The sequence below is a fragment of the Mus pahari genome, chromosome 8 (assembly GCF_900095145.1).
Source record: "Mus pahari chromosome 8, PAHARI_EIJ_v1.1, whole genome shotgun sequence".
NCBI classification, from domain to species: domain Eukaryota; kingdom Metazoa; phylum Chordata; class Mammalia; order Rodentia; family Muridae; genus Mus; species Mus pahari.
In genome coordinates this window covers 20499737-20518553 of record NC_034597.1, presented here as the reverse complement: position 1 = coordinate 20518553, position 18817 = coordinate 20499737, and the positions used below count along the sequence as shown (strand labels likewise).

At 43.5% G+C, this 18817-nt stretch overlaps 1 protein-coding gene across 2 annotated transcripts in view; it reads left to right on the top strand.

Moving 5' to 3' along the window:
• Cacna2d3 (calcium voltage-gated channel auxiliary subunit alpha2delta 3) overlaps window positions 1–18817 on the top strand; it is an 807286-nt gene that overhangs the window by 526569 nt on the left and 261900 nt on the right. For both annotated transcript variants that reach the window (XM_021202917.2, XM_029541665.1), the window contains exons 12-13: window positions 5904–5982; window positions 16269–16402. In XM_021202917.2, coding sequence (XP_021058576.1) covers window positions 5904–5982; window positions 16269–16402 — 213 coding nt within the window. The remainder of the gene's footprint in view (window positions 1–5903; window positions 5983–16268; window positions 16403–18817) is intronic.

Genomic DNA, 18817 nt, shown 5'->3' with positions numbered 1-18817 from the left:
TTGTATAGTCCACCTTCCCCCTAGGCCATTGTAAATACTTGTGTATGGGTGTAACTCAGCTATCTATAGTTCTAAGTATCTACTCTGGTTCCTCCTTAGATCACAAACTTCCTTCTTCCTAGATAATGGTAAATTCCTGTGTAGGGCAGTGAGCTATCCACGCCCAGGGGCAGCTCAAGGACTGCCTAGAATCTAACTTAGCTATATGTCAAAAGTCAAACCTTAGGAGCACTTATAATAAAGCAGTATTAAGGGAAAGCACACAGATCCGTTTACCAACTAAAGCAAGGATACTGGAGCATTCATTATACAGGATGCCATGATTCCAGGAGACTAAGTTTCTGTGAACTTTTCACCTCAGGACAGCACCCAGGTTTTGGGGTCTGGTCACTACTGGAGTGGATGTAGCATGTAGCTAGAGAGCTTCAAAGTTGGTGCCTGCTTCAAGGCTCTGAGCTGTTCTTGGGTAGGATGAGGATGAAGAGAGTTGTAAGAACATGAATAAACACTAATAAGCAGCTGCACTGAGCACAAGTGTCCATGGCCTATACCCTACACTATAGTCAGAAGGAGCCTTTTATACTGTGCTAGCCTGTACTAGGCATCTACCCAGTGCCCCGTTGGAATGGGGTTCATCCTGCCTGGTGCCACTGCCTCTGCAAGTTCATGCAGCTACTCCTGATGTCTCTATTCCTGCCTCACAGGCAGGTTTAATATCACTGCAAACATCTTTGTCTCAGTGACTTTGAACTATTTTCCCTATCACCTGGAGCATCCTGTTGGTGTCGCCCTGTGCCTTGCTCCCTCTCCCCCTCACCTCTGTGCATCCTTGCTTAGGTGTTACCTTGTCGAGGCAGCTTTCCCTCCCTTCCTCTCTAACCTAGCATCTCCCCTTATCCCCATCATCATCCCCTGCTCTGCTTTCTCCATAAGCCTTTAATCCAACAAATATCTGAGCATTATGCATGAATTTTGTTTTACTCCCAAGACAATGTAGTCTTCACGATGTTAGTTTGTTCTGGGTTTATGGAGTGGTTCCTGGCATTTAGCAGATGCTCAGAGGCATGGACAACTGATAAGCTGATCCTTCTGTTTGTTGATGTGGGTGGCAGCACTTCTTCTCTGGTTGTGCCATGGACCTGTTGGAATCCTACTACAAACACTCCCCTCCCTCTCTTTCAATGGCTGCAAAAATAAAAATTTAGGATTCACTGATGCACAGGGAATGGGACCATCGGAGTTTCCCTCTTCTCTCATCCCTTCTTTCCTCCTTTCTTTTCTTCACAAGGCCATCTTTGAACTTGCCATCCTCCCGTTTCAGCTCTTGTATTATAGGCCTGTATTGGATTATAGGCCTGCATCACTATGCTCAGCTCCTCAGAGCATCTGATGGGATCCATCTGCATATATAAAATTGAAGTGTAACTTCTTTGGAGAAAGAATGGCTTGAAATTGTTTTTCGTTTGTTTCCTTTGGATGAAATGAAGCGACTTTGAGAGACCACATTCAAAGACTTTATTAAGCTTAATTGGGGCCGTAGAAAACACTTTAATGAGAGATCAGAATTAACTAGTGGGGTGACTTGGGCACTCTCCTGCTCTGCCTTTAGGCCCTGACAGTGAGAGGAGCCTTCTGTGCCTGTGTCTGGGGAACATAGAGGCCTGGATTGTGGGAGTGTCAAAATGGATGCTGATCGCTAGCCTGGTCTGTGGTAGGGCTCCCTTTCATGAGTGTGAATGTTGTCCACTTGGTTCTCAGGATTGTCCCAGACCTGACTCTGCTAAAGCTCCTTACTACATTAGGAAGGTAGCTGAGCTCACAGCAAACCAGTAAACATTGATTTGATGGCACTTCTTAAGAAATGTGGAAATATAAGCTAGACATGTCAAGATCAGAATATAACCCACAGAATCAACTAAGCAGAGCTCATAGGGGCTCACAGAGACTAAAGTAGTAATCCAAACCCTCTGCGTGGGTCTGAGGTAGGTCGTCTGCATGTATGTTACAGTTGTGTAGCTTGGTGATTTTGTGGGCTCTTAATAGTAGAGGTGGGTGAGATCTCTGACTCTTTTGCCTGCTTTTGGGACCCTTTTTCTCCTATTGGGTTGCCCTGTCTAACCTTGATATGAGGGTCTGGTTGCAAGTCTTATTGCAAGTTGATATATGCCATGTTGCATGCTCAGTTGGTAGCCTGGGAACCCTGCTCTGTTTTGAAGGGAAATGGAGGAATAATGGGGAGTGGGATGGGATGGGGTGGGGGGTGCTGCTGAGAAGAGTGGAGGGAGGAGACACTGTGGTCAGGATTGATGAGAGAAGAATAAAAAATTGCAAAGGTTTTTTTTTTTTTTTTAAAGAGTAGAATATTAGAAAACAAAACAACACACCAGTCTAGGGAATCTGCTGGAGAGGAAACGAAGAGCCCTTGACTGCGCTACATCTAGAGCTTTGGTACTGCGTTAAAGGAATGGTGGAGGAAGGCAGTCTTCATTTTTCCGTACTGACATTTTCTGTTTGATTTTCACTCCAATTTTATTCTCCCTATGCTCACCCAGAATTGCTCAGGTCCTTATGTTACTTTCTTCTCATTTAAAATGAGCTTTAAATCTCTCTCTCTCTCTCTCTCTCTCTCTCTCTCTCTCTCTCTCTCTCTCTCTCTCCTCTTTTTCTCCTTTCTCTCTGCACATGCTCACCCCTTTCTTTCTTCTCCCTCCCCCCCCCCACCCGACTCCCTTTCCCCACAGTGATTTCCCAGATCACAGTCCTTGGGGCCAGCGAACTTGCCTGTCCAAGTGCAGCTTTCCAACAAATCTGCCCTTGATATGAAAAGAAAATAAAATGAGCTTTATTTGTTAAAGCAATAGCTACTTATGTTTTTTAAACTTATTCAGTCATTCTAAAAATATACAAGTTTACGAAGTAAAAATCATGAGTTTCTCTTAGAAAAACAAAACCTTACCGAGTGATTATTAGCCAATCTGTCCTCAGGAAACACTTAGGATTTGATTTTTTGACCCTGATGTGATGAGGGTGAACGTGCTTGTTCTCTTTGCTCTGTGTATTTGCAGAAGTGTATTCTTCAGTGTTCTTCCATTTCCTGTCAACTCTATTGACTGTTAGCCTTCGTGGGCATGTTGCCTGTAATCCTGACTATAAGAGAAAGGCCTAGAGGTACTGGGCCAAAAGAATTACAAATACAAAATGCTCTTGATATTGTTAAATTGTTCTCCCCAATATTTTACACTTTGAAGTACAATGCTTTCCCCTTTGTGCTCAGTTGAAAGGCATTACTGTGAACAAATGCAGGGCATAAGCCCAATATCATCTGATTATGTTTATTTTCTAGGCAGAGATGTAGCAAGTCAGGTCCATGCTGCTTCTACTCAGATAAGAGGCCGGCCCACTGGGAGCCAAGCGTTGTTCATAAAGCGAAATACTGAGCATGACCCTGCTTTCCTTTCATAAGCAGCATCGTAAAATAGAAATCAACACAACAAATAGAATGCCTGCAAATCCCTCAGCAGAGTACCTGACCCACGGATGGTGCTGATTGCGGAGACCTTATGGTGGGGATGGCGAGGATCACTGTGTTGGCTCTCACGTCTGCGGGGCTTGTTAGCACAATTCTTGAGCAATCATGACGGATCTGAAGCTTGGCGAGATCCTGCTGGCTTTCCGAGTAGGCTGCCACATTTTAAATCAGGAATTGGATAAGTTTGCCAGCAACCCAAACACTTTTCTTGGGTTTTAACCATACCTCTGAGGGAGAACAGTCTCCGCTCAACCTTTTCATCTGGATAGCCAAAAGATTGGCACCCACTGATACCTTTGCAGCTTTGCCCCAGGATCTTGACTGCAAAGATGAAATGCATGGCTTCACAGCCTAAGAGCCATCTCTTATTCTTTATTGCTACCCTAAGAAATGATAAAGATGGAGGTTTTTTGGTTTTTGTTTTTTTTTTTAAACCAGTCTAGTATTTACCCTTTAAAGAACTCAAATTTGAAACCAAAGCCAAGAATTTATGAAGACCATGAGCCCTATCTTAGGAAACTGGACTCGGACCCTGAACACTGTGGACCCTGAACTCTTGTGGCCGTACAGCTGTTTGGAGTCATTTGTATTGATAGACTCAGCAGCTCAAGAGCTCTAAGAGGTACTCTTATGTGAGCAGACCTTGATGAAACTAAGAAAATCATTGTACTTAATTAGGCCTCAGGTTCCCTCCAAATCAGAGAGATTAAGCTAAGTATAGAGAGTGACCAGGAAGGACAGCTGCTGGCAGGGGGCACCACTAACTATTTTTGTATGTTAAGGATAGGTCTTTGCTTTTCATTTTTACCCAAGGAGATTAAAATCTTCTAATTTGTTTGTTTGTTTTTTGTTTGTTTAAATCACATTTGCCCTCCTTGATTTTGCTAGCAGGATGATGTGGAAGGAGCTTCAAAGAGAGGGGGGGCACCATGAAGAGCTGTCACCCACAGGATCTAGGGCCACAGTCCAGCTCACAGACTTCAGAAATCCCTGGCTTTGATTTAAAATTTAAGTTCTTTAAAGGGAAAACATCAGACTGGCTAAAACTTACACGTTTAGCATTTCTAGCTAGTTCGTCTCCCCAGGAATGCCTTGCACAGGAGCTGCGAAGAAATGGAAAGACTCTTTGTCCCGCAGACAGGCACAGACTGGGGCTTCGTTGTCATAATAGTTCATTTAAAGTCCTCTTTCAGTTAGAAGTAGTCCATGACCCAAATCCAGACTTCATATTCTACTGCCCAGCCTAGGAGAGATCTGGAGCTACAACCAAGCTTCCATTTCATAGCTGTGAGCTTTTATATGTTTTCTTTCATCCAGGGACTAGATAATAACATTCCAAGTCCTGTGTGCCCTGGCGACCCAGACCTTTATTTCTCCCCAAAAAAGGGAATCTCTTCTACTAGGATCCCCTTCTAGACTGGGCTATAAAAGACAGTAGTCAACCACAATTGTAGGAAAGAGGAGCAACAGTCATGTGTAACTCAGCATGCTGACTGAGCTGACGGGACTGAGGCTGGTAAAGTCTTTGAGACCGTGTGTTAGGATCCCTCCATCTAATGCTCTTCGAAGGGAAGACTGTCTTGGACAGGAGAGTGGTGCTCCCCACCCTCATCGTTCCAAATGTCTTCTGTCAAAGGGGTTTAAGCCTTTTTCTTCTTCAGCTTTCTTCTCTGTAATCATCTAGTACTATTTGAAAGGTAGTAGTGCTTTGTTTGAAAGACCAATGTGTGGGCGGGGGGGATGAGAGAGAGAGAGAGAGAGAGAGAGAGAGAGAGAGAGAGAGAGAGAGAGAGAGTTATCTGCTCTTTAGGAGCCAAAATCTTAGGATGACTAGACCAGGACTCCATAGGTCTCCAGGCCACAGGCAATGGCTCTTGTTTCAGTTAAGGACCTAAAACCAAGCCAGCCCCTATAGATAGCTAAGGAGCTCCAACAGCCTGTGCCTTCTGCTAGGGAAGACATCACAGAAGTGTTTTTATTCTCCAGAACAGCCCAGGCTGGGTTTTCTGTCGGAACAAGGAAAACAGTTGTGGGTTTGGTCTAGACCTGGAAGATCCCTTTCCACTCGTGGAACAAAGCCAGGCCCACATTGCTGCTGGCCTCGCATTTCTGGCCCTTCTTCTCTGCCCTGCATTGCACGCTGAGAAACAACTACCATTTAGGCCATATGGCTACAAAGATCAAAGCCCCCCCCAACCCCCCCTGCTGAATACATTTCTAGCTGACTGTACTTTCAAATGTCTTAAATATGTTCCTGCAGATGGGAAGCATGGAGCATGAAAGAGGTAAAGCACATGTGTGAGAGGCATGCATGTGGACGGCGCACGATGGCGCAAGCTGAGTCCTGCTCACCCGGTGTCCATCTTCCTTTTAGGTTCGAATCTTTACTTACCTCATTGGACGGGAGGCTGCTTTTGCAGACAATCTCAAGTGGATGGCTTGTGCTAACAAAGGTGAGTTTCCTGACTTTGACTTGCTGGTCTTGGGTATGTGGAATGAGCAGCATATATGGGACAAAGAAGGAGTCCTTAAAGAAGATGGCTATCTTTTTATTGAGAAATAGTAATTTCATGTATTCTTGGGGATCATTGGATATATATATATATATATATATATACACACATATACACACACACACACACACACACACACACATATATATTAAGCAGTTGGGGTGATAAGTACATCTAACACCTCAAATACTTATCATATCCTTGTGGTGGGCCAATTCAAAATCCTCTCTCCTGTTTCTCTTGAAATACACCAACATTAAGCCTAGTCATCCTGCTGTACTATTTGCATATTTAATAATATGCAAATAAATAACACATTTGTCCTATTTAGCTGTAGTTTTAGACCCTTTTTGCTTCTGCATATGACTTTAAACAGACAAGGAGGCTACAGTTCTCAGATAAAGTCTGTTTCTAAATTATCATTGTGGGATATGTAACAGCTCTTCTATGATTTTGAGGTCACAGTCAAGTGGCTAAGCCTCTTTTCTGCTTCTTAGTAGCTGAGTAATCTTGGAAGAGCTCCTATGCGAGACTTTCACTATGCTCCAAACATCCAGGGCTCCAATACCATCCCCAGTCTTCCACTGTGCCATGAAAACAGGTTCTTGTAGAATGGAGGGATTCAAGCTGGGCTGAGTCTGAGGTAAAGCATTCAGGAGCGGGTATGGGCATCCACAGTCTCTTCCATGAACTCTGAAGCTTTGTGATTGAGATAGAGAACTGAGCTGGGACTCAGCATCCTTACCATGCTTGGCTCTCTGAATGAGCAGACAGATGCCTTTGATGTACACTAGATGTGTGCCAAGACTGTGTGTTAAGCCATTGAGATGGGTGGGTTGGTATTTGCCATGGCATAGGTTTGGCCACAGGACTAGTGAAAGTAACTAACCTTAATTTGCATTAGTCATTTAATATTCAGCATGGAGGTCATAATAACTCTTTCTTTGAATTTTTAATGGACAAATACAAACTCTATAGATCGTTTGGAGCATGATGTTCTGAGATGTGCACACATTGTGAAATGGCCAAATCAAGGCAATTCATATGAATTGCATAACCTACCTACCATGTACTTGGAATGAAAGCATTTCAAATAGATTCTGGGTAATTTTCAAAAATACAGACATTGTTAGTAACTGCAGTCTCTACACTGTTCAATAAAGGTCTTGCATTTAATTTTCCTGTAGAACTGTAATTTTGTATCCTATTCTGTTGGTTTTCATTAAATGGAAGGATTGGTGAAATGGTGCATGCTAGGTTTAGTAGTTCAATACTAGTTCCTAAGGTGCTTAATCATTTATGGATTTTTGTATTCATAAAGTAAATTTGTTATCAATCCCCACAGTGTATCAAACACAAGACTTGGGGCAAGGAATGGGAATGGAAGTAACGGGGATTTCTATTTTCGTAAGAACTTCTTCCATTGTGGCACAGAAGGATTTGGACCTTAATTGGAGCATTTTCTTACTATTGGGACGGGTGTGAGCTTCACCCCCTGCAAAAAGTGGGTGATATAATACCTCCCCAATATGCAGGTTGTGGGCAGGAAGTGGGGCCATGCAAGTCAGACCAGTAGCTCTGTTCCTAGCACATAAGTGCTCACATTATTCCCTTGGGTCAGCGATCCGTTGATCTGCCTTACTTCCCCTCTGCGACCACGGGCTCTGTGAGAGCAGCCTCAGACTCCGACTTCATCTTGATCACCTGACAGAGCCCAGCCTTGAACTTCCTCAGAGCAGGTGCTCCTGTGATAGCTTACAACACAAGTAAAACTAATTATCCATACTAATAAAGATGGGTGTCCTGTTGTACAGTTGTTGGTATTGACAGACTTAGGTGGTCTATCCTTTCTCTGGTCTCGTAAGCTATAATGCATCAACATGGTAGCGCTTGGGCGTTAGTGGAAGAAAGAAGATGTGATGAAAGTTTTACAGGTCTCAGCTGTAGCTTTGACGACTTCAGAAAAAAAAAAAAGGACTTTATTTCCAGCAACCAAAGTTGTTGCTCTGCAATTTACACACACAAAAAAATGGAATGTTCTGGAAAAAGGAAGGGGTGACTCAGAACCATTAAGTGGGAAGGAAGGCTGAGTTTCATGAAAGAGCAGGGGACATGGATTTTTGCTTTTCTTTTCCTTTGTGGATTTTCTTCACGTGTTCTCACCATGTTTAAAGTGGAGATAGAACATCCCTGCTTTGTGTCTGTGTGTGGTTTGAAATTGTCTTCTCACACCGCTCCCGCATACTGTACAAGACGTACTATGCAGGAAACATAGTAGATCTGAGAACTTCTTCCCTGGATAATGTCATCCAGCCTGGGTCACTTCGTCAGTCATGTTCAGAGGGAAGCTCACAGAGGGAAAATGCAGATCCTAAGGAATAAAGGCGATGGATTGCTGGAGCCAGGTAAATAAGCCTGCTCCCACGATGCCTTTCGTTTGGCTTTGTCTTTAATTCTCTGGTTCCATTTGGAATGACCTTTTAAGCAAATCTCAATTTCCTTGCCTCAAAAAAAAAAAAAAAAAAAAATGGCTTCATGGCAGAGCTCTAATGCTTCCTTGAATCCCTGACATAACAAGTAGTACTGTTGCTTTTGCTTACTGCCCAGCTTGCCCCACAAAAAGTGTGCACCATGACGCTCATCCCAGATCACTGTTCAGCGTCATCTCAGGAGCAGGTGTAGCAGGACTAGAGGAGGCCTGGGATAGGGGCATTAGGTAAACCCCAGACTCCCTTTGACAACAGAGGCCCTTCTGTACATCTTAGACCATTGTTGACATTTGAAAAAAAAAAAAAACTAAGTTATGCTTCCCAGTTTTTTCTTTATCTTGTGGTCATGGGAAAAATTCCTTTCCTTCTTCCCCCCTTATTTCAATCCCTACCACACTAGATTGCAATTTTTCCCATTAGCTAGTAGACACTTGGCCATCGTCATTGCTTTTGCCTCTCTGCTGTCCATCTGACAAAAAGTCCTCAAATTGGAACCTTGTCTTAATCAACTAATATCATATCAAAATTTAGTTTTAGTTATCCTTTGTAAGAATCTTTGAATTTTTTTCATTTCTGATATTTTCTTTATTTACATTTCAAATGTTATCCCATTTCCCAGTTTTCCCCCAGAAACCCTCTATCCCATCCCTCCCCCACCTGCTTCTGTGAGGATATTCCAGCACCCACCCACCCATTCCTGCTTCCCTGTCCTGGCATTCCCCTACACTGGGGCATTGAGCCTTCACAGGACCAAGGGCCTCTCCTCCCATTGATGCCTGACAAGGCCATCCTCTGCTACATATGAAGCTGGAGCCATGGGTCCTCCCTTGTATACTCTTTGGTTGGTGCTTTAGTTCCTGGGAGCTCTGGGGGATCTGGTTGGTTGATGTTGTTCTTCCTATGGAGTTGCAAACCCCTTCAGCTCCTTCATTTCTCTAACTACTCCATTGGGGATCCTGTGTTCAGGCCAATGGTTGGCTGAGAACATTCACCTCTGTATTTGTCAGGCTCTGGCAGAGCCTCTCAAGAGACAAAGGCAGGACTTAGCTCTAGAATTTAGTCTGTAAGGTTTATAGGTTCAGAAAGTCCGTGAGTGTAAGGATAGCTGCTGGCCTGATTGTCGGTGAGATTTATTATTCATCCTTTGTTCCTGCAGGTTTTGCCTTCCTGATTCAGTTCTCCCTCTGATGGCTTTGGGGAACAGAATGTCACTGTCCGCCTCTCTTCAAAGTCGCACTCACTATGACAGTGTCAGATTCCGCTCCTCTGCACTCATATAAACACTGGCTTCATGTTGGCATCAGTCATAAGCAAGGATTCATCTATGGTCCTTAATTAAATCTTTGTTTATGGTCTTAGATTGTTACATGATGGAGGCAGCATAACATTTTCAGCTCAAGTGACATGACGTCCAAAGCCCTATCTACCCCCATGACATGGTTTTGCCCTGACACAACTAAGTTCTTCTGTGAAATAAACTGTCAGCATCCAGGACTTGAGCAGACCAAGGAGAGGCCAAAGTGAAGCCTGCTGACAGGTTGAGCTGCCTGACCACAGAGTGACCCTGAGGGAGGGGAGAACGATGAGGGCCATTTTGCCATCCCTGGATCCCTGGTGCTCAAGGACCCACTGTCCAGGCAGAAAGTCTTTCTTAGAAATCTGGTAGCCATGGAAACAGTTCAGTCAGCCGACCTCAGACACATGCCTGGGGAACATTCGTGGGCCTTAGTTCTCTGCCTCCTTCAACAAACTGGCAAAATCCAAAGAGATTTGGAAGAGATTGGTTTGTTTCATTTTATACCTAAGTAGGGCCTGCCCTAAGGGAAGCAACTCTAATGAAACAACGCAGCATGCCATTTTAAAGACATTTAAGCCATCCCTGCCATGAGAGACAGGCCAGGCAGTTTAAATGTTGAATTCACACCATTGCATAAACAAGTGAACTGGGACAGCAAAGACGGTCGGCGGTGAGTCCAGACATCCCATGAAGAGGCGATAACCTTTTCTAATGTGCAGCGTGCCAGCATTTGAAATGAGCGCTAGATGATTCCCCTTCGAAATCAGAGTTAATGGAGTGTTTCCCAGCTGTGCAAACACGGGCTTTGCTCAGTGTTGGAGTTTTCAATCTATCAGTCATCATGTGCTCCAAAGGAAATGCCTTGTGTGTCTCTCCCAGTTGTGTGTTTAGCTTATCCGTTTTTGAGGGGTTAAAGGTTCTTCTCTCCTTGTTTGAAATAGAACTGGTAGCCTAAGCCATGTAGGAAAATCCAGCCACTGACCTTTACCAAGAATTAATTCTTAATCTCACTATCCCTTTCCAGTTGTTACACAATCCCAAAGATGCTTCATACTCCTGAGATCAAATGAATGGTTCTGGGCTTGGGTAGAAGAAAAGGCATAGTTAAAACTGTTTTGGTTAAACCAAGGATGTGGAGATTTGCATGTGATTCAGACAAAGATCACCATGTGGCTATTGCCAATAACAATTGAGTATTACTAATTCCATTCTGTACTGAGTAGGGCACACAGTACTTACATGACACATCTCTTTAAACCCTCAGAGAATCCCTAGGAGGTGGGTCTTCTAATTATCTTTAGTTATAAAAGAGAGAACCCTAAAGATGGGCTCTCTGGTGTTCAGACTGTCATACTAATAAGTCATAAGTCTGCATAATCTTTGGAAATATGTGAAGTAGCTAAATACATGTGCATCACTTCAGAGAGAGACATAGAGAAGTCTCTTCACCTGAAATAGAGAGATGGTACTGACTGAAGAAATGATTCCACCCAAAAAGCTTAATGGGGTTATTTAAAAAAGCATTTTGTGTAGGAGAATTGCATCCTTGAAAAGTAATCTTCTCCTGGCCCAATACACACACACATACACAAACAAAAACATACCGTACCATACACATACACACAAATATCATACATACAAAAAGCATACACACCATACACACAAACACACAGAAATATACACCATATACACAAACACACACACATAAACACACACATATCCTACACATACATATATACACATACGCATACACAAACACATACACACCATGGGTAGCGTGAAAACGTACACCACTGGAGTCCCAACCCATACCACAGCCAACTGAAAGCCAAGGTCTTATGTAAGTTACCACAGCAAATCTCCTTCATGGTGTCACACCTGGGAGAATGGTTCCATCACAGAAACATTTCCCAGCAACGATGGAAACAGAACCTGGCCATGTGAGACAGACAGCAGGGTTTGTTCACAAAGGCAGACTTTGGGGCTCTGACATCTGGTGTCACTGTGAAGAGCAATATGGAATCCTTGGTCTATGGCAAGGTACCTCCAAGCAAGGAGTTTTGAAAACATGTTGAAGTCGGAGTGAAAAGCGCAGGAATACAAAGTGTTGGGCTGCATATGGTTTATCACACTGAGTGGTTGTAACCCAGAGTTCACAGAAGGAATGAACAAGGGAGCAAGGCAAATAAATTGATGTTATATAGAAAAATGAGCAGACCATTTGTAATAGGTGGCTAATTTCAGCATTAATTACTCAGTAATTACTGAATGATTGCTGATTCTGTTTTCTTACATGATATATGAAGTTCAAAAAGGCACATTAAAGACGAGAATAAACATTCACGAGCTAGAATTCATGAGGAAAAAAAAGCAGGGGCAGTTAAGGAAGGTGGCCAGCTCAGGGATTACAGAAGGGAACTGAGGGAAGCGTCTATGGTTTCAGCCAAAGATCTCGACCCTTAGCAACTTCCTACTATCCATCATTTGCTAACTAGGCCATACATTTCTTAGCTAAACCTTTTAGAAAAACATTTAAAAGCAAGAAAAGACTCTTTCAGAAAGGTTTTGAGTTCCAGTGGACTAAGACCAAATTTGTGTAAACTTTGATATATATATTTAGCTTTTTAAAAAAACCCTTTTACAGACTTATACCTCTGCTTATTATATTGAAATATAAGTTGGAGCCACGCCCTGGGTTTGTATGATGGTACTAATTTTTGCCAGGAAATTTTAAGGGCAGCTCTGTGTTTGCTCACTCTTATCCTCAAACTTTCTCAGCTATAATATTCAATTGACCCCTAGAGGGACCCTAGAGGAGGAGTTATGAGGAGCCCATGGTTTGATTGCTTTAGTTTTGTTTTGTTGTAAGAAAGAGTGCCTTCTAGGTTGAGAATATAGTCTTGGAGCTGAATTAATCTGGATTCAAGTTGGTCTTGGGCTAATTCTCCATCCTTCTCTTTGCCCCTTTTGTAATGAACACCTGAGGTGGCTGTCATGAATGTTAAGGCAGAAGTAAATGTGAGTCCTGAGAAGACCTCAGTGAAGGTTCTGCACTGTCCCACATTCCTGCATCCCCGCGTCTGATCCCTACCACATAAGCACCAGCTCTCACAGTATGCCACAGCACTAACATCCCAGTCACACAAACATAGTAAGCAAGCAAGTCATGATCCAGTCCCAGACCAGACTGAGCATCCTTAAGACTCTGAAACAAGATACTGAGAGAGAAAAATCAAGTTCAGATGGGTCAGTTTGTCAGGGAGAGATTTCCCCCAACCAAGGCATGGGTAATAAAAATAGATCCATCTGATCCATCTTGGAAAAAGTAGATAAAATGGGAACTGAGCAGAAAGTGAAAGGCCCTGGGCAGGCTAAGTCAGAAGGATCAGGGCCAGTTCAGTGTAGAAGAGCAGGAAAAGGGCTAATGTCTAACAACAGTGTTCAAAGGAGTTTCCCAGTATGTGAAGGCTGATAGAGAAAGGCTCGTGGAGGTCAGAGCAAGACATTCCGATCTTGTTCTAACTCTATGTGGATGCTATTTTAGTGCTTTGGTTAGATAGATGATAATATATTTTATACTTTTAGATTAGGGAAGTCATGAGAAAGCTGCAGATGGACTTTTACTTGCACATCATGGAATCTTGGAGTAGGGTCAAAGTGTTAAAGGAAAGAACATTAGTTTTAAGTGTGTTTTAGAGACTGGCCCAGAACACATGCTGGTGAGTTAGTTATGGGACCAGGGGTAGAGCACGGCGTGGTGATGGGTATGTAGGATGGTGATTCTGTTTCAACCTAGCTGGGCAGGATGCTATTGGGGAAAGGCCAATGGGGGTTGGAGAGGAAAGCCAAGCATTAGCTTTCCATATTTCATCCTGGATTCCCATGTTCATCCACAAGAGCTATCAGTTAATGGGCTTACCCAGGTTTGAAGCTCTGGGTAAGTGAGCTTTGTAACATTTGGACTGAGTGAGAGTCATTCCTCAGCTCAATCCTTTCCAAATGTATGGTTGACACCCTTCCTACCCCTCCTCTCTCCCACTTGAAGCTGATGAGCTGTGTCCTTCATTCTTTCTCAAAGATCCATCTCTCTCTCTTTTTTTTTTTTTCTTGGCTGTTTTGGAAAACCTAAGTCAGAGAACTTCAGCATTTGCTTTGGGGATTAGATGTGAAAATAGAGGCAATCAAGAACTCTTCTAAGAGAGGCTATCTTCACATGAACAGATCCACAGTGAAAATGCTCATCAAAGTATCCCCGTCCAGTCTCAGAACCACCCAACTGACCAACATGGTGATGCCCCTCCTTAGCTTATTATGTGCCTTAGAATCCAAGGATTAGCTACTAGCAGAAATATTGAATATTGTCCATCTTCTAAAGTGAACTATAGCCTCCAGGCTTGGAGTGATGACTCCTGTTGGGTAAGGCACTCTCCTTGTCCTTTAACAGCCCCTTATAAAACATTTCTTGCCTGCCATATCTCTCAGCTGGACCACCTAGAAGCCATATATACCAATGGGTCTCCAAGTGGGGCCCAGACCTCCAAGAGAACTCACAGGTCCTGTTCTGGGATCTCAAACTATAACAGGCATGCCTATTCCTCCTTTGGGGCTCTGTTTCACTGCTATAGTCATGGCCAGGAGGGTGGGGCAGGTACAAGTGATAATGCATGCTAATTAGCACTGTGCAGAGCTGTCATCAGGAACCCAGAAGCCACATGGTCCCAACCTGTTTGGGACTGGCACGCTAAATTCAAACCAGCTGGCTTTTGTGTGGAAATGTTCTGGGTGGGTCCAGCCTTTCCTGAACAGTAGAAGGGCTGGGTCTCCCTATTGAGTGCTTGGTTTAGACCCAAGGAAAGTCAGTAATTTCTGCGCATATACTGCAACAGATCTGGCTTTAGAGTCCCTTTAAGTCATCTCCGATTCATTTGGCAAATAGGAATGGATCCGTACTTAGTGACAAGAAGCAGCAGCGTTACCTTTTATGTCGTCCCGCTTAAAGTCCTTCCATAATCACCTGCTGTGGGACAAGGTCTCAAACCCTTCCCATGCTCTGCTGGGCCCATCTCTTTGGGGGCATTTCTGCTCTCTGTTGAACTCTTTAATTGGGGCCATTCTGAGTTATTTTTCACTTCCCAGAAGGGGCCTGACTCTCTTCATCTAGATGCTTCCCTCGTACCCTTGACTTTGCCAGACACACTCTGCAATTGCCTGCCCCCAACTAATTCCCTCCTTATCCTTCATTGTCCAGCTCCAGAAACCCTGGCTCAGGGAGGTCAGACATGATCAGCTACCCCTTTATGTCTTAGCGTAGTAGTGACTGTGCTGTTTTGTGCTTCTTTCCTCCTCTCTTCATAGTCCAGAACAGTGTCTTGCCCATCCTGTTCATTCCACTAAGAAAGCTTTCCACACAAATCTGAGCCAATGGATTCCTCCAGGGAAGCCAAGCCTGTGCCCAGTGCTCACTTCCCTTATAAACCCCCTACAATACAATAAAGCCCATCAGACCGCAAGTTGAGGAGGAACACATAAATGCCCTTAACCCCCAGATCAAACAGGCAACTTCACCTGTAGAATTATTGATTGCTTAGAACATTTTCTTTTCATGAAAACCATGGCTGTCAGTTTGGCATCACAACAAAGTAGGATCTGCAATGTTAGTCTCAAGTACACACAAGGCAAAACCTTACATACACTGGAAGTAATGGGTACAAACCAAGAGACATAGAAGGAACAAGTGAAAGCCAGAAACCCACAGCCTGTGCTCTTTCCTGTAATTTGCACTCAGTGCTGGTAGAACATGGGCAAAACACAAGTCTTTAGTACACTTCAGTCAAGTTATCGTTAAACAATTATAACCCCTCCGGTGTATATTAAGAATAAAGGAGAGCCATCCTAGTTCAACACCCAGGAGGCTGAAGCATGAAAACGACTTTGAAAAAAATTCAAAGCCAAACAGAATGCCACAGCAAACAATAACAAGCTTATCTCCAAAACAAAAGAAGACAAAGAAGAAAGGAGTTAGCAAGCATTTTGGCACTTTTTGGTAAATTAATGAATACTAATATTAATACTATAATAATGGCATCTCTTTTAATTTTGTGACTTATAGTTTTCTCTTTGGAAATGTGTTCGCTAAACTGGGACAGGAAGACTGTAGAATTGCCTGGAGTGTGGATTCTGATTCCCATGTCCATAATAAAGCCTGGGACCTAGCTTTGTTTCCTTGACTATAATTAGTCAACTCTTTCTGTGTGGGTTAATTTAAGCTCTATTCCTTTTGGTGACTATACTCTTGTCTGTGAAGATAAAGCTCCCTTCAAGAGGGAGGGGCGAGATCCAACACTTCACAATGACAAAGCAGGAAATTGGGGCTCTGGCCAATGTGTGTCCCTTGATGCCTGCTCCCTGTGCATTTCTAAGCCTCGTCCTTCTTTTGGCAGGATTTTTCACCCAGATCTCCACCTTGGCTGATGTGCAGGAAAATGTCATGGAATACCTCCATGTGCTCAGCCGACCTAAAGTCATTGACCAGGAACATGATGTGGTGTGGACCGAAGCATACATCGACAGCACCGTGAGTCTATGGGGAATCCTGCGGGAGAGGCTGGGTTTGGCCTTAAGCTTCAGGGCAAGGGTTTCAGATCATTCTCCATCAGTTATGGGCTTGGGTGACACTTTCCAAGATTGAAGGTACAATTGCTCTTGTTCATCGCAGCAGACAAAGGTCGTATTGAAGATGACCATGAATAGGACCTGCTCCTCTGAAAACATCAACCGCTCTCCCTTTTTGTTTGTGGTTTCCCAATAGCCCACATATGATCACATTCCTGCATGATACAGTGATGAAAAGCATGCTGATGGATTCGGCCCTTGCCATGTGTGAGGCCCAGTCCTCCTGATGGATCATTAGGTTTCCAATGAAGATGTGACTGAAGCTCACTCTAATAACAAATGGGGCCCACCATAGTAGATGTGATTACATTTCCCTTCCATAGACAGGCCAAAAAAAAAAAAAAAGTGCTTATATGGGAGTTCTGTAAGCATGGTCATGTGAACTCTGGTCATGAGCTCCTGAAAAGTTGGATTCTCATGTGTGCTTAAAAGGAGGGACTTTGCCAGTCACCTAGTAATCATTCCATGGCTGTGTTTTTTGTGTAATTTTAGTGTGATTTTTCATAGTGATACTGAGTCTGATGGGAGTGGCGTGTTTCATTTATTGATTGTAAATGTTCTCGGAGGACTGTTCAGCCATCAGCGTTCTGGAGAGTCGCATCTCATTAATCACAAATGCACAGACACAGCTGCGTTCTGTAGTTGTCTCCATGGCTGTCTTGGGCCTACTTTCCTCTCTCTGGGCTCTTCTGTTCTTATTCTTGCTATGTTTCTGGCAGCGGCAGTTGCACACAGGACGATAACAACACATGAGAGCCAAACTGGGGACACCCTGACACATCCAGCTCACCACAACAGTTCACCCCACACCAGCCTTCACGTAATGTCCTGGCTCAGAAGGGATGTAGACCCTCTGGGAGAGTCAACCCGAGATGAGGGTTTGGGGCTGGGAGCACTTCCTGTTTGCTGGTATCACTAGTCTTTTGTCAGTTTGGGAATTGGATCTTGGTTAGGTTCTGAACTGTACATACAAAATAGCTAAGGTGCCATTTGAGCTGACATCACATTTATCACAGTGACAATGAGTACAGCAATCATGGCGCCATTTCTTCTTTCTTGTGGTTAAGTGAGACAGAAGAACTAAGAGGAAAGGAGAAGCAAGTGTCTAGCTGGTGCTACAGAACCAAAGCACTCCAGTTTGTCATGCAAACGCCAGACATCTGGGCCGACCAGTTGTTTTCATTCCTCCTGTAAAAGTATAGGATGAGAACCTAAAGATAAGCGTATGATGCTTGAACCTGAACAGATTAATAGATCAGAGAGGTCAATAAATGGTCTGATTACTCATGGGAACTTTGTGCATGATGGCATCTTAGCAGAGCAAGGCCGGAAATTAAAAAGACAGAGAATGTTTTCTTGGCAGGTCAAGGCTCTTGCCATCAAACCTGATGGCCTGACTTCGATGCCCAGCATCCACAAGGTAAAGAGAAGTGACCATCATGACTTATCCTCTGACCTTCACTCATGGTACCCTGGAAAGTGACCCCATGCACACGCAAAAAATAAACAACTTAATAATGTAATAAAGCATTTTGAAAGACTGAGGAAACTCCCCCCCCCCTTCCGAAAGAAATAGCAGACCACATAGGCAAGCCTCAAATATAATAAAATGGAGTTTAATATGGTAAAATACACACCTTTACCCATAGTAAGAAAAGGCAAATTAAGCTATAATGAGATGCCATTTCTCAACAGCAGAGTGTTTGAGCCAGAAGCTTAGCCATGCACTGTCCTGATGAGGTTGCTAGCAAGGGACTTCATAGATCACTATACAATGCAGAACGAGGCAGTTTCTATACAGGAGGAGGTGCTGTTCATTTGCCTTTTGCTCCAGAAGTTATATTTGCAATTATCCTTGAAGATAATTCTCCATCAAGACAGAAGCCCATGGAGACATTTGTTCATTAGAACTGTGTGTGATTTCCACATGTTGGAAATTGTCTAACTCCCCAAACATGTAAAGATTGATTGTGTGAGTCATAGACTATTAGCAGCGAGAGTGAGGGTGGTCTCTGCTGCTCAGCATAGGATGTTTATGTAGAATCAAGATATACTGCTAAGGAAAGTCAGCAGAATACGAGAGTGAGTCTTCCAGGTGACATGCTGTGTGGGACAGACAACTGCATGAGAAGATACGCTTGTACAAACAGAAATGCACATAGCCAAAGGAAGCTAGAAGTCAGTCCACAGAATTGGTTAACTGTAGCAAATGTCAGACACACCCCCTTTTACATAGTTTTTATTTCTGTTTTGTGGACCTTTGCATGTCTGTATTCTGTGTGTGTGTGTGTGTGTGTGTGTGTGTGTGTGTGTGTGT